General features: G+C 33.0%; 1 protein-coding gene across 1 annotated transcript in view; it reads left to right on the forward strand.

Annotated features, from left to right (window-relative positions):
• The window catches only part of LOC107509932 (ankyrin repeat domain-containing protein 26), a 64,378-nt gene that overhangs the window by 28,237 nt on the left and 16,108 nt on the right, over positions 1 to 20,033 (forward strand). Inside the window, 7 exon segments of the mRNA XM_036225058.1 lie at positions 3,169 to 3,426; positions 5,716 to 5,798; positions 7,047 to 7,184; positions 8,473 to 9,429; positions 17,458 to 17,577; positions 18,621 to 18,691; positions 19,022 to 19,115. Coding sequence (XP_036080951.1) covers positions 3,169 to 3,426; positions 5,716 to 5,798; positions 7,047 to 7,184; positions 8,473 to 9,429; positions 17,458 to 17,577; positions 18,621 to 18,691; positions 19,022 to 19,115 — 1,721 coding nt within the window.

Here is a 20,033-nt window from a genome sequence, read left to right on the forward strand (position 1 = left end):
CATGCATGAGTGGGTCAAGAAATTTTAGGATGGCTAAACTAGAGGATACAAGAAATGCAGGCATAGCAGTAGCCCACATTAGTATGGGAAAAAATCAATATTTATACTCACTATTATTCTACAAGTGTATACCTAAGCTGATTAATTCATAACATTTCTCTATTGATATGACTTATGCATTCAACTGAACTGTCATCACACCTGTGTACTCGCTAAATGACAAGACAAAATGAAGACCATGATAAATACTTGAGCATTAATGGTATAAAGGATTCTGATGTGTTACATTAAGGATATACTGTTGGGTTTTATCATTGGCTTTCCCATTGATCCTGTCAGGGTCATGATTTGTTCCTTTGATGAACGATCACTGTTCTCCCCATTACCAGTTGACGTTGGTATATGCATACTTTTCTAGTTCAGTTATAGTGATTTGAAACAATCTTTGGGAATCTCAAAGGCATGTATTGCTAGGCCTCTATTCCTGGTTTTTCTTCCATATTTATAGTAGATACATAATACTGCCTTGTTGGTGTTTGCACACTCACTCCCCTCTCCCCTAGGAAAAAAAACACTAACACATGTGTAGTCATTTCCAAAGCCCACCATGAGGATGAAGCTTCATACTAACTCTGTGAGAATATACAGTTGGTTTTCGTATTTATGTATAATTGAGTATATGTCCATTTTTTTAGATTCTCCTGAAAAATATCCTCGCTTAAAGGTAATAACTTTTGTGTTTTTTTATCTTGAATTATTAAGTATACATTATAAGACATACACACTATTTATTAATTAACTTGTTTCAAAACCCATTCAGCCTACCATTGAAGTGAATTATCCTGTTCCTCTTAAAGCAGTAAGAATGGAAGATATGCAAACATACAGTTCAGGTAAATTTTTAAACAATTCTAAACCTGGTAATGAATACACAAAAATATTTGACATTCTCATAGTCTTCTTATTACTAATTTATTATTTTTGTAAATTAATGAAAGGTTTTAACATAAATAATGTAGATGTCATTTTTATATTTATCTTTGAGACGAGATATTTACAAAAGTAAGAAAAAAATGTTTAATGTTACTTTTAACTTTGATATTTCTACTTTTATTTCAATATGCCTGATTTTCCAGTTTGGAATCCTTGCACTTATTAAAGATACCCAGATTTTAATTATTAGACTCAAAGATTTTTCCAGTGGTTTAAAAAAATGCTTGTTTGAATTCTGACCTTAACCTAGAGTAAGCTTTGGTTGGTAAAATGTTAATTGTGTTTTAAGTTGATATAATTTTAGTGTTGTTACACTGATGAGCTTAAACCAACTAGATGTTCTGATTAACAGATCGTGTGTGTGTGTGTGTGTGTGTGTGTGTGTTGGGGAGTGTTTCTGGTGACTTTGGTTTTTAAAAATAGGGAAGTAATTAATCATAATGAATATTTGGTAGACACAATCTTTTAAAAAAGAAATTCTGAAATTTCTGTCATTGGTATCCTTTTATACTCTTAAAAGTTATTGAAAATTCCAAAGAATTTTGTTTAAGTGAGTAGTACCAATTTTATGTATAGCATTAAAAATAAAACTGAAAATTTTAAAACAGAAACACAAACAGCCATACATTCCATTAGACATGAGAGCTATGACTCAATAGAGCTAGGATGTGACCACTTATCATGTCTGTGTAAAACTCAACTGTTCACTTAGAGTGAGAGTGAAAATGGTAAAAGACATTTAGTATTCTTGTGAAGAGTTTTGACCTCTAAACCCCTGAATGGTGGATCTTCAGACTCCTGGAATTCTCAGATGGCGCTTGAGAATCATTGTTTTAAACCACATTTGGGCACATGGATGTGGAGAACAAGAAACCCTTGTATACTCTTCATGGGGTTGCCAGTTGGTCCAACCACTATGGAAACAATCTGGAAGATCCTCAAAAATTAAAACTAGAACTACCTTTTAACCCAGCAATTGCACTTCTGGGTATTTATTTAAAGAAAACCAAAAGGCTAGTTTGTAAAGATCTATGCACCCCTATATTCACAGCAGTGGTGTTCAAAATAGCCAAGAAATAAAAGCAACCTAAGTGCCCATCAACAGATGATTGGATAAAGAAGTTGTGGTTCATATATACAATGGACTATAATGCAACTATTTAAAAAAAAAATGAAATCTTACCATTTGCAAAGACATGGATGGACCTAGAGGGTATTATGCTGAGTGAAATAAGCCAGAGAGAAAGATAAATACCATATAATACTTATTCGTGAATCTAAGAAACAAAAGAAACAAACAAACTAAAGAGTAACAGATTCACAGATACAGAGAACAAACTGATAATTGCCTGAGGACACCAGGGTTGTGAGTCTGTGTGAAAAATGTGAAGGGATGAAGAAGTACAAATTGGTAGTTACAAAACAGTCATGGAGATTTAGTGTATAGCATAAAAACAAACAAACAAACAAACAAACAGCTTCACTTCTACAGGTCAGGCTTTTTTCTTTCGCTTGTCTTAGAAAGTTTAAATCTCAGAATTTTTTTTTTAAACAGGGAAATATTTTTGTTATATATTCTTTTTATGTCTCATGGCACTCTGCACTCTTTGGATCTAGTGTGAACCTAAACCGATTTTATTTTTATGTGGAAACAATGAGGTCACACAAGGCTATCATTTCTCACAGAAATTTCTGTTTATGTAGGCCTTAAAAAAATGAATTCTAAAGATATTGTTGCATTTAGAAAACACCATTTATAAACTACTGTAATTAAGTAGTTTCTTATTAAAAGTTGTACTATTCCCTGAAAGAATTTTTAACCCATGTTTGTCATGGATAGTTAAACACAGAATAAATAGTTATACGTAAATTTAATAATAACAAAACATTCATATACTTTAAGGTCCTAACTGTTAATAAGCAAAGCTCTTATGGAAAACAGCTTGTGTAATGAAAATTACTGATAGACAATAATTAATTAAACTTACCTATGGGAATGGCAAGTGTAGGACACATGAAATAAAGTGGACCGTGAGGAGGTAGATAGTGTGTTTGGGGGACAGGAGGACATTTAAATCTGAGAATTTTGTTTCTCTCTCCAAAGAGAGAATTTTTGCAAATTAGTCAAATCTGTCTTGTGGTTACCATTCTAATCAATGAAAACTTTATTTTCAGATTCTTCAGATTTGGATTCTGCTAGTTTGCCTCTCAATCATGAGACCTGTCAGAGATCTAGGGATTTGAAAGTTGACGATAAATGTCCATTTGTATCACAATCGATGATCCCAAATCAGTCAGCATCCACAGACTTTGAACGGATGACCTTGATACAGAAAGACAAGACTAATAGTATAGCTATGTTTCCGATAAGGGATTGTAAGCCCTATGACCTGTGTGAATCACAGTTATCAGAAAATGGAGAGAGCAAAGAAGGTAATAAAGAAACAGAGTTCAACCCTAGACCACCTTCGGTGGCTTCATCATACTTCTGACTTTTGAAAAGTCATTTTGTGGCAAGATCCATCTTAGGTTTCCTCTGTCTGTGCAACCTACAACCAAACAGAATAGCTTTTATCAAGATATTGGCATTCTTCCCATCACCAAAATAACACAGACATCAATAAGAAGGAGAATTAGGAGAAAGAGCAATTTTGTTTAGACTGGTATTTAGCATGTACTTGGCATTGGGTAGCAAGATTTTATTTAGAACTGTAGGACTAGATGGAAAAACTATGTAAAGATCTAAAGATTGCCAACTGAAACAAAACGTGGCTTCTTGGTTTTATTTTTGTAGCTTTGAATTCATAGGTATTAGTTATCACTATATTCAGCATAACTGAAAAAACACTTTTCAAAACCAAATATTAAAATAGTTCTTGTATTTTTCTGTGGCTTTATATATTTTAGAATTGACTTCTCTAACAGCGATGGGAATCATTAAAGATTTGGTACTTAATACTTCCTTCTCAGCTGTGTCCACATAGTCAGTCACATTTAAAAAACATTTTTAATGAATAAACAGTTCACAAGGTACATTTTTTTAAGGAGTGCTCTATCATTTAAAAACAACATATGGAAAACTGATTTTTTAATTAAATTTATTGGACTGATATTGGTTAAAACCAATTTTAATACTACTAGAATAACCATTCTATCGACTAATTACATCTAATGTGTATTTCACTTTATGTACCATTAATTTGTGCCTTTTATCAGTCATTTGATCAGGTCTGTAGTAGTAAAACATGCAGTATTTTTTTGCTCCTGTAGTTTTTTCTTCTTCCCCTTCCTTTAGAATTAACACTATGTACAAAAGACTTTCAATTATCTCCTAGAGTAGTGGCTGCAAACCATAAATATAAAATTATTGATGTACGTATACAAGTGTCTTGTTTCTTCAGGTGCTTGGTAAACACATACCCAACCTCCCTCAACACAGAAATATATGAAACAGAAAAACTACAAAAGAGTTGAAGCAACTTAAAGAGTTCACATAGTTCATTTCACTTCGTAGTTGTTAACTCTTATAAAGCAATGAGCAGAGTCTAGTTCTCCAGGGACCCAGGATTCATGCATATATTCATTGAATAAAAGTTATTCTCTAGTGGACCCCGATCATTTTATATCTAAATATTTGTGGAAACATTTGCTCAGTTCAGGCCTGCATCATCTTTATTTTGCATTATTGCCTTCCAATTCATCTACCTTCATTTATTTGTATGCCCCTTCAATTCATCACTTATCACAGCATTTAGAGTGATCAATCTCCAATGCAAATAGGAATGAGACACTCATTAAACCATATCACCATCCAGGCATCTTAAAATTATATCTAAGGCTATTACAATCTGACTTCTTCCAAACCTCCATCTTTAGCCCTTTCTGCTGTCTGCCTGTTTGTTTGTTTGTTTGTTTGTCACGACTAAAATGCTGCAATGCCCACCTCATCATCCCTGTATTTCAGACAAGCTTTATTGTATTGTATGCTTTTCTCCCTGTCTCTGTACAGTTTCACATACTCTACTCTTTTCTTTCTCTCTACCCCTTTGATTCTGGCTAACCTCACAGTTTAAGTTTCAGCTGAGGCATCATCTCTAGGAAAGTCAGTCCTGACACCTCTTATCTGTGTTCTTTAAATCCCAGTGCTGAGTCCTAAAACGATGAAAATAAATTTTTCAGAATAATAGAGCAAAAGATTGATTTCTGATATCAGGAAAAGAGTATACCGATAAAGGCTTAAAAAGTAACAGTAATTTTGGAAACCACGAATAATGTTGAAGGCGAAGTTTAGGGTGTTGTTAAAAAGGGACTACCATAAGGTAGAGAATAGAGTACAGTGTGACTTTTAATTTTTTTGTTTTATTTTCTCTTAGTTTCTATTAGTTTCAGGTATATAGTACAATGGTCAGGCAGATAGTGTGACTTTATATATTGTAGTGTGTTTCTAAATTTTGTATCTGTTTATTTTTTTTAATTGATGTTGGATGAATGAATTTTTGAATTAATTTTTGAGATGTTTATATGTCTGAATTTCATCTCTTATTTTGCAAATTGTCTGTTGAGGTGTTAGAAAATTAGCATTATTTCTTAAAGAAGTAAACATTCACCAAAAGATGAAGATAAATTTAAACTCTTAGTGGTTAAAATGATATTTTTTGTGCTTTATAAAGATAATAGCTTTTATATCACCCTTCTAAGAAGTTCATTTTCACTTAAATACAGATTGGTCAGCAGAACTAAGCGTAAGAATGACATCAGAGGAAGAGCAAAGAAGGCTTGATGCAAGTGAAAATAACCACCCTCAGGTATGTAAAAATTTAAATTTAAAGTCCTGCTATAATAGCATTTTCTATGCTTTAATAAGGTAACATTGTCCAATTGAAATTACCCTGTCAAGCTAGCTTTTTAGAGTCAATATATCATAATTGAATATTATTTGTATAACATTTCAACAAGTTGCAAAATGTAAAATATTGTTAGAATCTTAGCTATTTATATAGTTGAAGTTTAGTCTTGGCATTGTCTCACACACACACACACACACACACACACACACAACCTCAAAAACCTCAAAACTTCTTGAATATTGTTTGTTTCATTTTTATACCTGCCTTACATGGCAAAGAGGTAACTTCAAAAATTGAATCATATAATTAAATGGTTGAATTTATGAAAACTATAAAAAAAAAGGATAGCCACCGACTTAGATTGATGTGAAAGGAGTAATCATCCTCAGGAGTTTAAAAGTTGTGGTTTGATATTGCTAGTCATTAATGCCAAGGTTAAGGATTTATTCTTCCTTGAAATCTCTCTGTGCCTGACTTCAGAGTCTACGTTCAGAAAGAGAATGGGGTGATAAAATCTATTTGGCTGCCTGTTAATTGAATCACACCTTCCAGGATAAAGTTTTTTTATCGTTAGGGTACAAACAATAACTTTATAATTTATTTCATTTCAGTGTAGAAAATTATTAAATATTACTTAAAAATTTATCTGCTCTCCTTAGTAGATATTGGAATAGACTAGAATCGGATGCAACAGATAACTTTATGCATAACATTATCAGCGTATATCATTTGAATTAAAAATTAGGAATTTGCTTTTTTTTCTGATTGATGTCAATGATTTTGGCTCCTAAAAATTTAAAGCTTGCCTCTTGTCCAGCTATTAATCTTTTAAAAAATATTCTTAAGTACAGTGTAGGGTCACTATTTAAGATACTGTGAGGGAAACTATTTTAAGTGAGGAAGCCTTTGTAACATAAAATATCATCTACTAATTCATTTTTTGGTAGAGTTAACATATGACAAATTGTTTAGTTCAAACAGTGAGAAAAGTAGGTTTGCAAATTCATGTTTTGTTTTGTTTCATTTTGTTTTGTTTTGTTTTGTTTTGTTTTGTTTTGTTTTGTTTTAGTTTAGACCAAGGCAAGTTATTTTAGAGTTCCCAGTCACCATCCAGTGATTTGGGAGAAGATAAACATAGATTAAGAAGTTTAACAGTTAAATTTTCATTATATTCTAATTTTCCTTTGTTCACTTTTGATTCTCTAGGTTGTTGAAGGGCAAAATGAACGTCAGAAGCAACTTTGTCAAGAACAGAATGCCAGAATATTACAAGATGTACTTCTGACCAATCGCCTTCGCAAACAAAAGAAGATAGAAATAAATCTTAAGAAAATGAAATCTAAGGTATTTTGTTTAGTCATTTTCAAATGAATGTTTGCATGTATTTGTGTGTATGTATTAAAAACACAACACTGTAATATCGGAAATAGAGAAGATTTTTAAAACATATATATGTATATATGTATACATATATATTTGTATATGTATATGTAAATGTATTTTAGGAATGATATTTTTGGTCCACTAGATAAAATAATATTCTTGATGCAAATCAATGTATCTCCAACAGTAGTGACTTTCAGGTTTTGGCAGTTAGCTTCCATTCCCTTGGTAAATTAATAGAGAGGTTATTTTTCACTTCCACTGATGGTAAGGAGAAAAGTATAGGCAGTTCGGAGGCCGTTTTAGATGTGATTCTCCTACTTTTGAGAAAAGTAACCATTTGCTCCAAGTAGTATCCTATTTCATTCTGAGGAGCTTGTGAAAACAAAGATATGTTTTGATATAGACTTAGTGATAATTTATTGATAAGTATTTTATTCCTAGTAAAATAGATCAGTATATTATTTTCTATTTCACACTTATTACAACTTTAAATATGAAGAGAAATTTAAAATTATTGCAAAAGCAAGTAATCTTGTGATTTTCTAAGAAGAGCTCTATAAATTTTACCTTATTTACCATGATTTTTTTTGAAATATATGCTCTTTTTGTATTTATATATTTACACTAGAGAAGTAGCTGTGGTTTGGGACAAGAAGCACTAAATGAAGAGTTAGAAGAGAAGATAAATTTTATACTGGCTTATCTTTTTAACTTTTCTATTCCAGATTGTGATAACTAAATGAGTTCATTGATGTATAGAGTGCTTAGTGCAATGCCCAGATTAATCGGTTGTTAAAGATGTAATCTTTATAACTGACTATGAAAATATTAGAAAAGTAGGATATCTATAGAATATTTTTGGAAAATGTAATTTTAGGAAATTTAATCTGTCCAGATATGGAGAGTTAATATGCTTACTGTGTGGTAGTTGTAAATTAGACTGTGAACTCCATTTTTAAATTTGTTCACATTTATTCATCTTTTATTTTATGACTTCTGGGTTTATTTTTGTTCTGAATCTGAGACTTAAAAATTCTCTTCTGATTTCTCTTTTACTTTCATGGATTCAGCATCTTGTATTAAATTTTGGAACGTTTGAGAATTTATGCTTAAATAAAGTTGGAAGTTTGAGTCCAAATTTATTGTTTTTGATGAAATATCGACTTATTGCAAACTTTTCATGATATAAACATATAGGTTCTTCTTCAGTTTCAGAGGGTATCATAATATCTTTTGTTTTACTTAGGTTTCTGATAGTCATGCAAAAGAGAGAGATCTGTTGCATGAAAACCACATGTTGCAGGAAGAAATTGCCATGCTGAGACTGGAAATAGACACAGTAAAAAATCAGAAGCAGGAAATGGAAAAAAAATATTTGGAGGATATTACAATTGTAAAAGAAAAGAATGACCAACTTCAAAAGACCGTAAAACTGAATGAGGAAACACTAACCAAAACAGTATTTCAATATACTGGACAGCTTAACGTTCTGACAGCTGAGAATACAATGCTAAACTCTAAACTGGAGAATGAAAAGCAAAACAAAGACGGACTGGAAACAGAAGTTGAATCCTACCGTTCTAGACTGGCTACTGCTGTACATGATCATGAGCAAGGTCAGACGTCCAAAAGAGACCTAGAACTTGCTTTTCAGAGAGCAAGAGATGAATGGTTTCGTTTACGGGACAAAATGGATTTTGATATGTCTAAGCTGAAAGATAATAATGAGATTCTTTCTCAACAACTGTCTAAAGCTGGAAGTAACTTGAACAGCTTAGAAACTGAGCTCCATCACACGAGAGATGCTCTCAGAGAAAGGACTTTGGTTTTAGAACGTGTCCAAACAGACCTAAGCCAAATACAGTGTCAGAAGAAGGAAATCGAACATATGTATCAAAATGAACAAGCGAAGGTGAATAAATATATTGGAAAGCAAGAATCCTTAGAGGAGAGGATATCCCTCCTACAAAGTAAAAATATTTTGCTTCGAAAGCAACTGGATGATGCTCTCTCCGAAGTCGACAATAAAGAAAAGACAATAATTAGCATACAAGAACAGTTTCAAGATACAATAAAAAGATTTCAGGCTGAAATTGAGAATCAAGGTCATATACTGGAAGAAAAAAATCAGAAGTTGATCAGTGAATGTAAAAATTTAAAAGAGCGAATGTATCAATATGAAACTGATAAAAAAGAAAGAGAAGTAAGTATCCAGAAAGATATGTATTTTTCAAATTTCCAGGAATATATTTAATTAATATTTGATTACAGTTAAATGGTGAATCTACTTTAATATTAAAAATACATAGACTATAAATGTATTTGCTCTTTCATCTTAAAAGCATACATTGTATCCATCAAATAAAAATTAACACTGAGAGGTACTTTGAGTAAAACATTGTGTTGTTTACGAATTTTGTTTATTAAATTAATTTGGTTAATAGAATTATATAGGTTTCCAGTGTACAGTTCAATAACACTTCCTATGCATATAGCATTGTGTGTTCACCACCCAAAGTGGTTTTTTTTTATCACCTTATATTTGATCTCCATTACCCTTATCTACCTTCCCCTCCCTCCTTTCCCTCTGGTAACTACTAAACTGTAGTTGTGTCCATGACACTCTGTTTGTCTTGTCGTTTGTTGTTTTCAGCTTTACAGTCCGCACACATGAGTGAAAGCATATGGTTCTCAACTTTTTCTGTCTGACTTATTTCGCTGAGCACAATAATCTTGAGATCCATCCATGTTGTCACAAATGGCAGTATTTCATCTATTCTTATGGCTGAGTAATATTCTATCATATATATGTACCACATCTTCCTTATCCAATCATTTATCCAAGGGCATTTCAGTTGTTTCCATGTCTTTCCCAATGTGGATAATGCTGCAGTGAACATTGGGATGCATCTATGGTTACAGATAAATGTTTTCAAAATTTTGGAGTAGATGCCCAGAAGAGAAATTGATGGGTCACAAAGTAATTCTACTCTTAGTTATTTGATGAAACTCCATACTGTGTTCCAGGGTTCCTTTTTGCCCACGTTCTCTCCAACACTCATTTTTACTTGCCCTGTTTGATAGCCTTTTTAACAGGTGTGAGGTGATATCTCCTTGAGGTTTTGATTTGCATTTCCCTAATAGCTAGTGAAGTTGAGCACCTTTTCATCTGTCTGTTGGCCATTTTTATGTCTCCTTGAAAGAAGTATCTGTTTAGTTCTTCTGCCCATTTCTTAATTTAATTGTTTTTTTGTTTGTTTGTTGGTTGGTTGGTTGGTTTAGCATTGAGCATATGACTTCCTTGCATATTTTGGATATTAGGCCCTTATTGGAGGCTCTGTATACAAATATCTTCTCTCTCAGGATGGTTGTCTGTCTTGATGGTTTCTTTTGCTGTTCAGAAGCTTTTTAGTTTGATACAGCCCCATTCATCTATTTTTCCTCTTACTTCCCATGCCTTGAGGTCAAACTCATGAAATCCTCTCTAAATCCAAGGCGCATGAGTTTAGTACTTATGTTTTCTTCTATGATTCATTCTTTCAAGCCTTCATAATATATTCAGGTATTATATTCAGGCCTTTGATCCATTTTGAATTAATTTTGGTGTATGATGACAGCAGTCTAGTTTCATTCTTTTGCACATTGCTTCCCAATCTTTTCAGCATCATTTATTAAGGAGGCCCTTCTTTCTCTATTGTATGGATTCTACCCATTTGTCAAAAATTCTTTGCCCATACATATGAGAGTTTATTTCTGGACTCTCAATTCTATTCCACTGGTTTTTGTTTCTGTTGTTTGTTTGTTTGGAGTTTTGGGGGGTTTATTTGTTTGTTGTTGTTGTTGTTGTTGCCAATACCATGCTATTTTGATTGCTGTCACTTTATAGTATATTTTGAGATCAAGTAGAGTCATAACTTTGGTCTTGTTTTTTTCCCCCCCTTAGGATTACTTTGGGTGTTCATATTCTTTTAGGCTTCCATACAAATCCGATGATTTTTGTTTGTTTGTTTTTCAATTTCTTTAAAGAATACTGCTGGAATTTTAATGCAGATGGCATTAAATCTGTACAAAGATTTGGGTAATAGGTCATTTTAACTATGCTGATTCTTCCAACCAACAAAAAAAAACAAAATATCATTCCATTTCTTTATGTCTTCTTTAATTATTTAATAATGACTTATTGTTTTCAGTGCATAGGTCCTTATATATGCTTCGTTAGGTTTATTCCAAGGTATTTTATTCTTGTTGCAATTTCAAAAGGAATTTTTTTATTGTTTTTTGAAAATTCGTTGTTAGTATATAAGCATGCTATAGATTTTTACACATTGATTTTGTAACCTGAAACTTTGATGTCTTTGTTTATTGTTTCTAATGGTTTTTTAGTGGAATGCTTAGTGTTTTCTGTGTAGAGAATCATGTCATCTGTGAAAAGTGACAACTTCTTCATTCCCAGTCTAGATGCATTTTCTTCCTTTCTCTTGCCTGCTTGTTCCAGCTAGGACTAATAATAGTGGTGATAGCCGAAAGCTTTGTCTTATTCCTGATCTTATAGGGAAAGTTTTTATTTTTTCACCTTTAAGTATGATGTCAGTTGAGGTTTTGTTATATACAGCCTTTATAATGTTGAGGTGCTTTTCTCTATACCCCCTTTATTAAGTGTTTTAATCATAAATGGATGCTTTAGCTTGTGAAGTGCTTTTTCTGTACCTATTAATATGGTCATACGAATTTAATTTTGCAGTTTGTTTCTGTGGTATATCACATTAATGTGTTTGCACATGTTAAACCTTCCTTGTGCCCCTGGAATGAAGCCCAATTAATGATGATACATAAGGTTTTAAATATATTGTTGTGTTTGATTTGTGAATGTTTTGTTTAGGATTTTACATCTGTAGTCATAGAGACATTGGTCTATAGTGTGTGTGTGTGTATGTGTGTGTGTGTGTGTGTGTGTGTGTGTGTGTGTGTGAGAGAGAGAGAGAGAGAGATCTTTACCAAGTTTTGGTATCAGTAATATCGGCCTCATAAAATAAGTTGGGAACTATTACCTCTTCCTTAATTTTTTGGAAAAGTTAAAGAATAACGACTATCAAATTTTCTTCAAGCGTTTGGTTGAATTCACTAGTGAAGCCATCTGGTCCTGGACTTTTATTTTGGGGGAGGTTTTTGATGGGTGGTGTTTCAATTTCTATAATGTTGATTGATCTGATTAGACATTCCAGTTCTTCATGATTTCATCTAGGAACGTTGTATATTTTGAAGAACTTTTCCATTTTTTCTAAGTTATTGAATTTGGTGGTGTATAATTTTTTATATTATTAGTATATAATTCTTTGTATTCTGCTGGTATCTGTCATAAATTCTCCTCTTTCAGTTTTGATTTTCTTTATTTTTGTCTTTTCTCTTTTTTTCTTAGTGAGTCTAGCCAGGGGTTTGTCAATTTTATCAATCTTCTCAAAGCACCAGCTCTTTGTTCCATTAAGTTTTTCTATTGTCTTTTTGTTCCCAATTTCATTTAATTCTGCTTATTATTTTCTTTCACTTTCTGACTTTGGGCTTCAATTGTTTTTCTTTTACTAGTTTTTTAAGATATAATGTTAGGCTGTTTTATTTTGGAATCTCTTTTTTCTTGAGATACATTTGTAATAATATGAAATTTCCTATTATTACTCCTTATCCTACATCCCAAATGTTTTGATATGTTGTATTCACATTCTTGTTTGTTTCTATGTATCCCTTGGTCTCTCCATTTATTTCTTCTAGTACTCAGTTGTTCTTTAGTATCATATTGTTTAATATCCATATATTTTCCAACTTTCTTTTTGCAGTTGGTTTCCAGTTTCAAAACAATGTGATTGGAGAATATGCTTGGTGTGATTTCAGTCTTCTTAAATTTTCTGAGGCTAGTTTTGTGTTCTGTCATATGTTCTATCCTTGAGAGTGTTCCATGTACACTAGAGAGGAATTTATAACCTGGTGTTTAGAAATGAAAGGCTCTGAAATGTTGATTATGTCCAATTGGTCTAATGTGTCTTTCCTTATTTATTTTCTTTTTAGATGATCAATCCATTGCTGTCAGTGGATATTTAGGTTCCCTATAATAATTATATTTTTATCAATTTTCCCCTTTAGTTCTCTTAGTCATTGCTTTACATATTTTGGTGCTGCCTGATTAGGAGCATATATGTTGATAAGTGTTATGTCTTCTTGATGTATTGTCCCCTTTGTCATTATGAAGTGTCCATCTTTGTCTCTACTTAACTTTTTTATCTTGAAGTCTATTTTGGCAAATATAAGTACTGCTACACTCACTTTTCTCTGAAGGTCATTTGCTTGGAGAATAGTTTTCCACCCTTTCACTTTGAGTTTATATTAGTTCTTGCAACTGAGATGTGTCTTTTGAAGACAGGATTTTTTTTTTCTTTTTTTTACATCCAATATGCTACTCTGCGCCTTTATATTGGTGAGTTCAGCTCATGTGTATTTAGGGTGATTATTGATATATGAGGTTTTCCTGTACCCATTTTATCTTTTGTTTTCTAGTATCTTATGTCTTCATTGTTTCTTTGCCTTGTGTTTCTGTCTGTTATTGTAGTTTGGTGATATCCTATCAATTTTTTTGCTGTTCCCTCTATGTTATGTGTCTCAGTTCTGGATTTGTATGTGTGTGTGTGTGTATGTGCTTGTGATTATCATTACCTTTATGTAAAAAAATTCATATATACAGTAATACTTTTTCTTATGCAGGCATCCTATCTCCATTCCCCTTCACAAATTTTACTTCCTTCCTTTTTGTTTTTTTCCCCCTTCAAATTATCTCTATTTATTCTGTAAATTCATTTCTGAGTTTCAATAGATGTTGACTTCTTATTTTAAAAATAATGTTTCTACCTTCTTTAACCATTATGTAATATTTACATTTACAATGCCCTATTTTGAAGTAGGGTTGCAATTTCCTATTTCTGTCTCTCTGTTAGTCATCTTACTCATCGTTTTGTATCTTTCTGTCTTTTTGTTTCAAGTAGAATAACCCCATTCAGTACAGCCTTTAAAGTAGAACTTGTGGTGGAAAATTTCCTCAGCTTTTTGATGACTGCAAAAGTGTTTCTCCTTTAGATCTAAAGGAGAACTGTGCTGGATATATTCCTCTTGGCTGGTCTCTTTCAATATTTGGATTTTTTTATTCCACTCCCTCCTAACTTGTAAAGTCTCTGCTTAAAAGTCCGATGACTATCTAATGAGTTTTTTTCCCTTAAGAGGTTACAGTCTTATTTTCCTTGACTGCCTTGAGATTCTTTCTTTGTCATGAATTTTGGACAGTTTTGATATAATATGGCTTAGAGAAGGCCTTGCTGTTGAGATAGTTAAGTGTTCTGCTTGTTTCTTAGATTGAAGAGGCAGTTCTTTGCATAGTTTGGGAATTTCTCATCTACTATTTGTTTAATTAGGCTTTTATTCTTTTCCCCCCATTATTCATATGTTGCTCTTTCTGATGGTGTCAGATAATTATAAAAGAATTCTTTCTTTCTTTCTTTCTTTCTTTCTTTCTTTCTTTCTTTCTTTCTTTCTTTCTTTCTTTCTTTCTCTTCCTTCCATCCTTCCTTTCTTCCTTCTTTCCTTCCTTCCTTCCTTCCTTCCTTCCTTCCTTCCTTCCTTCCTCCTTTTTTCTCTCAAGTCTCTCTCTCCTTCCATCTGCATCATTTCCAGATTTCTGTCTTCGATATCACTAATTCTTTCCTCCATCCAGTCATGTTTTTTTCCCTAAGTTCACTATCTCATTCTTCATCTCTTTTATTGAGTTCTTCAGCTCTAGATCTATTTAGTTCCTTTTTAGAGATTTGACCTCTTTGGTAAAGTATTCCTGTTTTACACTGATTTTGATTCTGAGTTCATCGAACTGCCTGTCAGAATTTCCTTACATCTCATTGAGTTTGTTTTTTTTTTCACAACTACATTCTTGACTTCTCTGTCATTTAAATTGCATATTTCTATCTCTTTAAATTAATTGTCTGGAGCTTTATACTTTCTATCTGAGCTACCTTGTCACCTTGGTTGTTCATGATATTTGATGTATTATTTCTTTGTCTCAGCATTTATGGAAATGTACTTTGCTTTTTCAAAAAAATATTATTATTTTGGAGGTTAATAAGAAGTGTTTTTTTGTTTGTTTGTTTTCCAGTAAGTGGTGCACAAGCCTTCTGCGCTGCCCAGGCCTGTCAGATCTCTGTATTGTGGCAAAAAGAAAAAAAAAATTCCCCTTAATTCCTGGGAGGTGTGTGTCCTCTCTATAATCAGGTTGCTTCAGTCTCACAGCTCTACCGCCATAGGAGAATGTGATGGGCAATGGGGTTCTGAGCTTCTGAACTCCCAGTGCTGTCCCATTAGCCAAATGTAGTGTTTCACTGCTTGAAGTGTCCCAGTGCCTCTGCCATGATCAGCCTGGATTGGTGGGTTTGGCATGGGTTGGGAGAGGCTGCAAGTGTGCCTATCTATGGCTATTTTCCTTCCAGTAATGCTCACACTGACTTCAGCCACCTAGCCTCTGTATCTCCACTCCTGTCACCTGGACCAGTCACTTTTTGCGTCTCCTCAGTTGTCGCAGACCCTCTGCTCTGCAGCCCGACACTCGCTGCTGCAGTTTCCCATCCTGCTAGAGCCTGGAGAATGTGGAGAGGTGGTTAGGCTCCAAGACCTGGCCTTCTGCCTGGCAATGATAGCTACTAGAACACAAGGGTCTCAATTCTGTATTCCTTCTCTGCCCTGTTTACTGCGTTCTATCCAGTACTATATGCTGATCACTCAGGCAAAAATGCTTGGGGCTATAGTGAATGCAGGCCATAACCCGATTCCTTCTTCCTTCCCAAGTGTCACAGGAAGCTTTGGGCTGCATCTGTGGTATCGTCTTGGCTCCTCTCCCTTTCCTCCTCTTTTGCTTGCCTGATTTCCCACCTTCAGATGCTCTAATGTGCAGGTCTATCAGACATGGTTGTGTGTTAGTTAAGCTGGGTGTTTTCTGTTGGATTCTAGCTCTTTAATTTGTTGTAATTTCCAGGGGAGAGATTAAGGGGATGCCTCATGCCACCATGCTTCTGATGTCACTCCTGCCTATGAAATTTTAAGTTATAAATTTACAATAGATATAGCTTGATATTAACAACTTAGACACATAGTACTCAAATCATAATTTTAATATTTCTGTCACCACAGTTCAATACCATTTTTGAAGCAGATAAATGGAAACATCATACCTAAAATGAGTATTTTTAAATTAAGATTCAGTTAAGTAGATTACCTAGACAGTTAATTTCAGATTTCCCGAATGAGCTGAGCTGTAGATGCTATATCTCATAGTACCTTATCTTCAGTAACTTCTTATACATTAATATTGACATAATTTTATTTCTATTCATGTCAAATTTGAATTAAATTTGTAAGGAAGTCTCAAATAATGTATTCACATGACTTTTCAATTCTTTAAAGGCAGATAATTGTCAGGAAATCCTAATTTGGGACAAATGTGATAAGTTCTAGCCAAACTATATATGATTCGATCTTCCTATTGCTATTCATCATTTTCTTTGAATATTTTTTGAATATTTCTTTGAATATTTTTACAAATAAGTTTTCCAATACAAAGGGAATTGTGACTCTCTGTGCTTTATTATTTTGTCATTGGACCTCCACTTTCAGAAGCGTGACAGATGGCAGAATTCCTGTGCGGCAGAGAGAGAGAGAGGTCAAGGCTAGGGTTCCTAGTGCCATGAAGGCCACTGGAATAATTTCGCTTTGATTCTAAGGTATAGGAATCCTTTGGAAAGATTTGAGCAGAGAATTGAGTATATGAGGAAGTCAAGTTAATTTAAGCCTCCAAAAAATAGAGAGAAAACTTTCCACAATATAGAATTTACTACCACTAGCCCCACTGACATACCATTTTTCTCCGAGACTTCAGTAGATTGTAAAATCTTTGCAGATTTTTCAGGTTAAAATGGGCAGTGGGGCTGAACCCACTGCCCAAGTAAGCTAATACTGATTAGGCAGGAGGATACCACCTTCTGTGTCTTTAACCAAATTTGCATCAATGTGTCCACATGAGAAAAAGGTGAATTGATGTATGTGCTGGGGTTTTTTTTTTGTTATATATTATGTTAAAAAATACATATGATAGTTATCTATCATTAATATAACATTTATGTGAATTGTAAAATCAGTAACAGAAATATCTTCATAGGTATTTGTGAGACAACTTCATCAAGAACTTGCTGATACCCTCAAAAAGCAATGTATGACAGAGACTTCACTGGAGGTTACACAGGATTTGGAAAAAAAAATAGATCAAATAAGAAGTCAAGTATGTATGAAATTTAACAAGCAAATAGTTAATTTATAGCTGGTTAAATAACATAAAGTATTTAAGGATACTAACCTTTATGAACAGCTTTTTTTTGTATGTTCATTAGAATTAATTTCTTATAATTTTATTATCTTTATAATGCACTTATGTCCTAAAATCTTGCTCTAATTCTGGCATTTTTAGTATATGTTTCTAATAGTATTTCGTCTTGAAAAAGTTGAGAATTGTGCAACATTTTTCATTAGAGTTGAGAGAGAATTTGTTTCCACTAAACCATATTTTTCTAGTAATATTTTCATTCCTAAGAAGAGGTAGTCATTTAAAGTCAGAAGATATCTTTAATGGAACATTATAGAAAATTACCTTATTTTCTTCACCTCTGCTCATAGTTATGGAAGCTCTACATATTTTGTAAGTTTTGATAACTTGTACAAAAAGGTCATTATACAAAGCAGTCAAAGTAAGCATTTTCCCTCATTTTCTTTTTTTATTTTAGAACTATTATAAAAGCATAGAAATGTTACTTCTACTCACACACAATAGAAGACTAAGAAAATTGTTTGGATCCACTATTGGGATCTAATGCACATATCATATAACTTACCCATTTAAAATGTACAATTCAACATCTCTTAATATATTCAGAAAACTGTGCAACTATCACTGCATTCAAATAGAGAATGTTTTCTTTGCCCCAAAGAGAAGACCCACATCTCTTAACTGTCACTCTCAGCTTTCCATCTAACCCCAGCCCCAGGCAACCACCTTTTTTTTTCCTATAGATTTGTCTATTTAGTGTATTTCATATAAATGCAATCACACAATATAGAGTCCTTTGTGACTAGTTTTTTCATTTAACAACACATCTGCAAGATTCAACAGTGTTATCACACATATCAATATTTTCTTTCTTCAGATTACCAAAAAAATAAAAAAGCAGATGAAAGCGAGCAACTGTGCTCCAATAATAGTGCAGTTACAAAAATAGGTAGATTTGTAATGGATTGTCAGTAGTAAATGTATTCTTTTCTTCCTTTTAGTTTCAAGAAGCCAGTGATCAATTTGCACAGGCTGTAAGATGTGCTGAGAAGACATCAGATAACATGTAAAAGTATAATTAATAGCAGGACACAAAATAACTTGTGTATTTATAAAGTGGATGGGCAGTGTAGTATGAGAATATGATCAGTTATGATAATAAATATATCAATGCGAAGCTGAATAAAATTTTCAGCTTTGAACTTTTTTAAAATGCATAATTTGTGCACATTGTCTCTCCATTTTGCACATTATCCAGAAAACACAATTGTAAAAATACCAGCCATCTACTTTTCAAATTTTAAGGTTTTATTCAATGACACTTTCATTTGTTTGTTCAGAAATTATGTGATATGTTTGAAATCTATGTGTGAGAATAATTATTTTAAAACATACATTTTAGGCTCACAATTCAAAATGACGAGTTTAAAGTCACAATCAAAAAACAAGCGGGAAGAATTGAACACCTTCAGACAAACCTGTTAGGTACAAGTTTGGTAAGTCAATGTCTCGATTTCTGTCATAGTGCAGAGGGAATTTTATTTCTCTTGAACAACATGAGAAATCTCATTGACGAAAGAATTTATTGTATTCCTATTAATACTACTTGTTAGTCGTCATGTAATTTCCCTCTATAGGGGAAGTTATCTGAATGCCTAAAATTATTTTTGTAGTAGGATTTAATTGAAAAAATCTGATAGTCTAAAAGAAGTATTGATATATACCCCATATTTTATTCATTTATTGGTCCAATATTTGGATTATTCCAACTTTGGGCTGTTGTTAATAATGCTGCTGTAAACATTGGACTATGAACATCTGTTTGAGTTCACACATGTGAGAGTACTGATTTGATTTAGAATTCTGAATTCCCTCTGTAATCTACACCCTTCCATGAGATGTTGAGAATGAATTACTTTTAATGTTCTAATTTGTTCCCTTCATCAAGAATAATGTAAGCGTTTCACAGAAAGAATGCATTTTTCTTTTTCTTTTTTTGGGGGGGAGGGTGATGGGGGTGTTTAAAAAGAAAAGACATGCTAATGGAAAAGTAGAAATGGCTGCTCAATCAGGGTCTTACATAGTAACAAAGTGTTCTTAGCATTGTGAGTTTAGAAATTAGTTTCATTCACTAAGTTAATCAGACTTTTAATGATTTTACAATCCAATCTCAGAAAAGATTGATTGTGAACTCCAGGACTCCATTTTATTGATATATAGTGAAAACTATGTAACTATTTACTAAGCAGGACAGGATTTCCCTGGTGTTCCTACCCTCCTCTGTAGGAGACACTACCTATGATTTAAGATTGCATTGTGAACCCTAAGTTGGAACAATGAGGTTAGTGCACCTACCAACTAGTTCCTTTCATTCACAATAGCTCTGTCCATGTGATTTTCTAATACAGATACAC

The sequence above is a fragment of the Rousettus aegyptiacus genome, unplaced genomic scaffold, assembly GCF_014176215.1.
Source record: "Rousettus aegyptiacus isolate mRouAeg1 unplaced genomic scaffold, mRouAeg1.p scaffold_m13_p_7, whole genome shotgun sequence".
NCBI classification, from domain to species: Eukaryota; Metazoa; Chordata; class Mammalia; order Chiroptera; family Pteropodidae; genus Rousettus; species Rousettus aegyptiacus.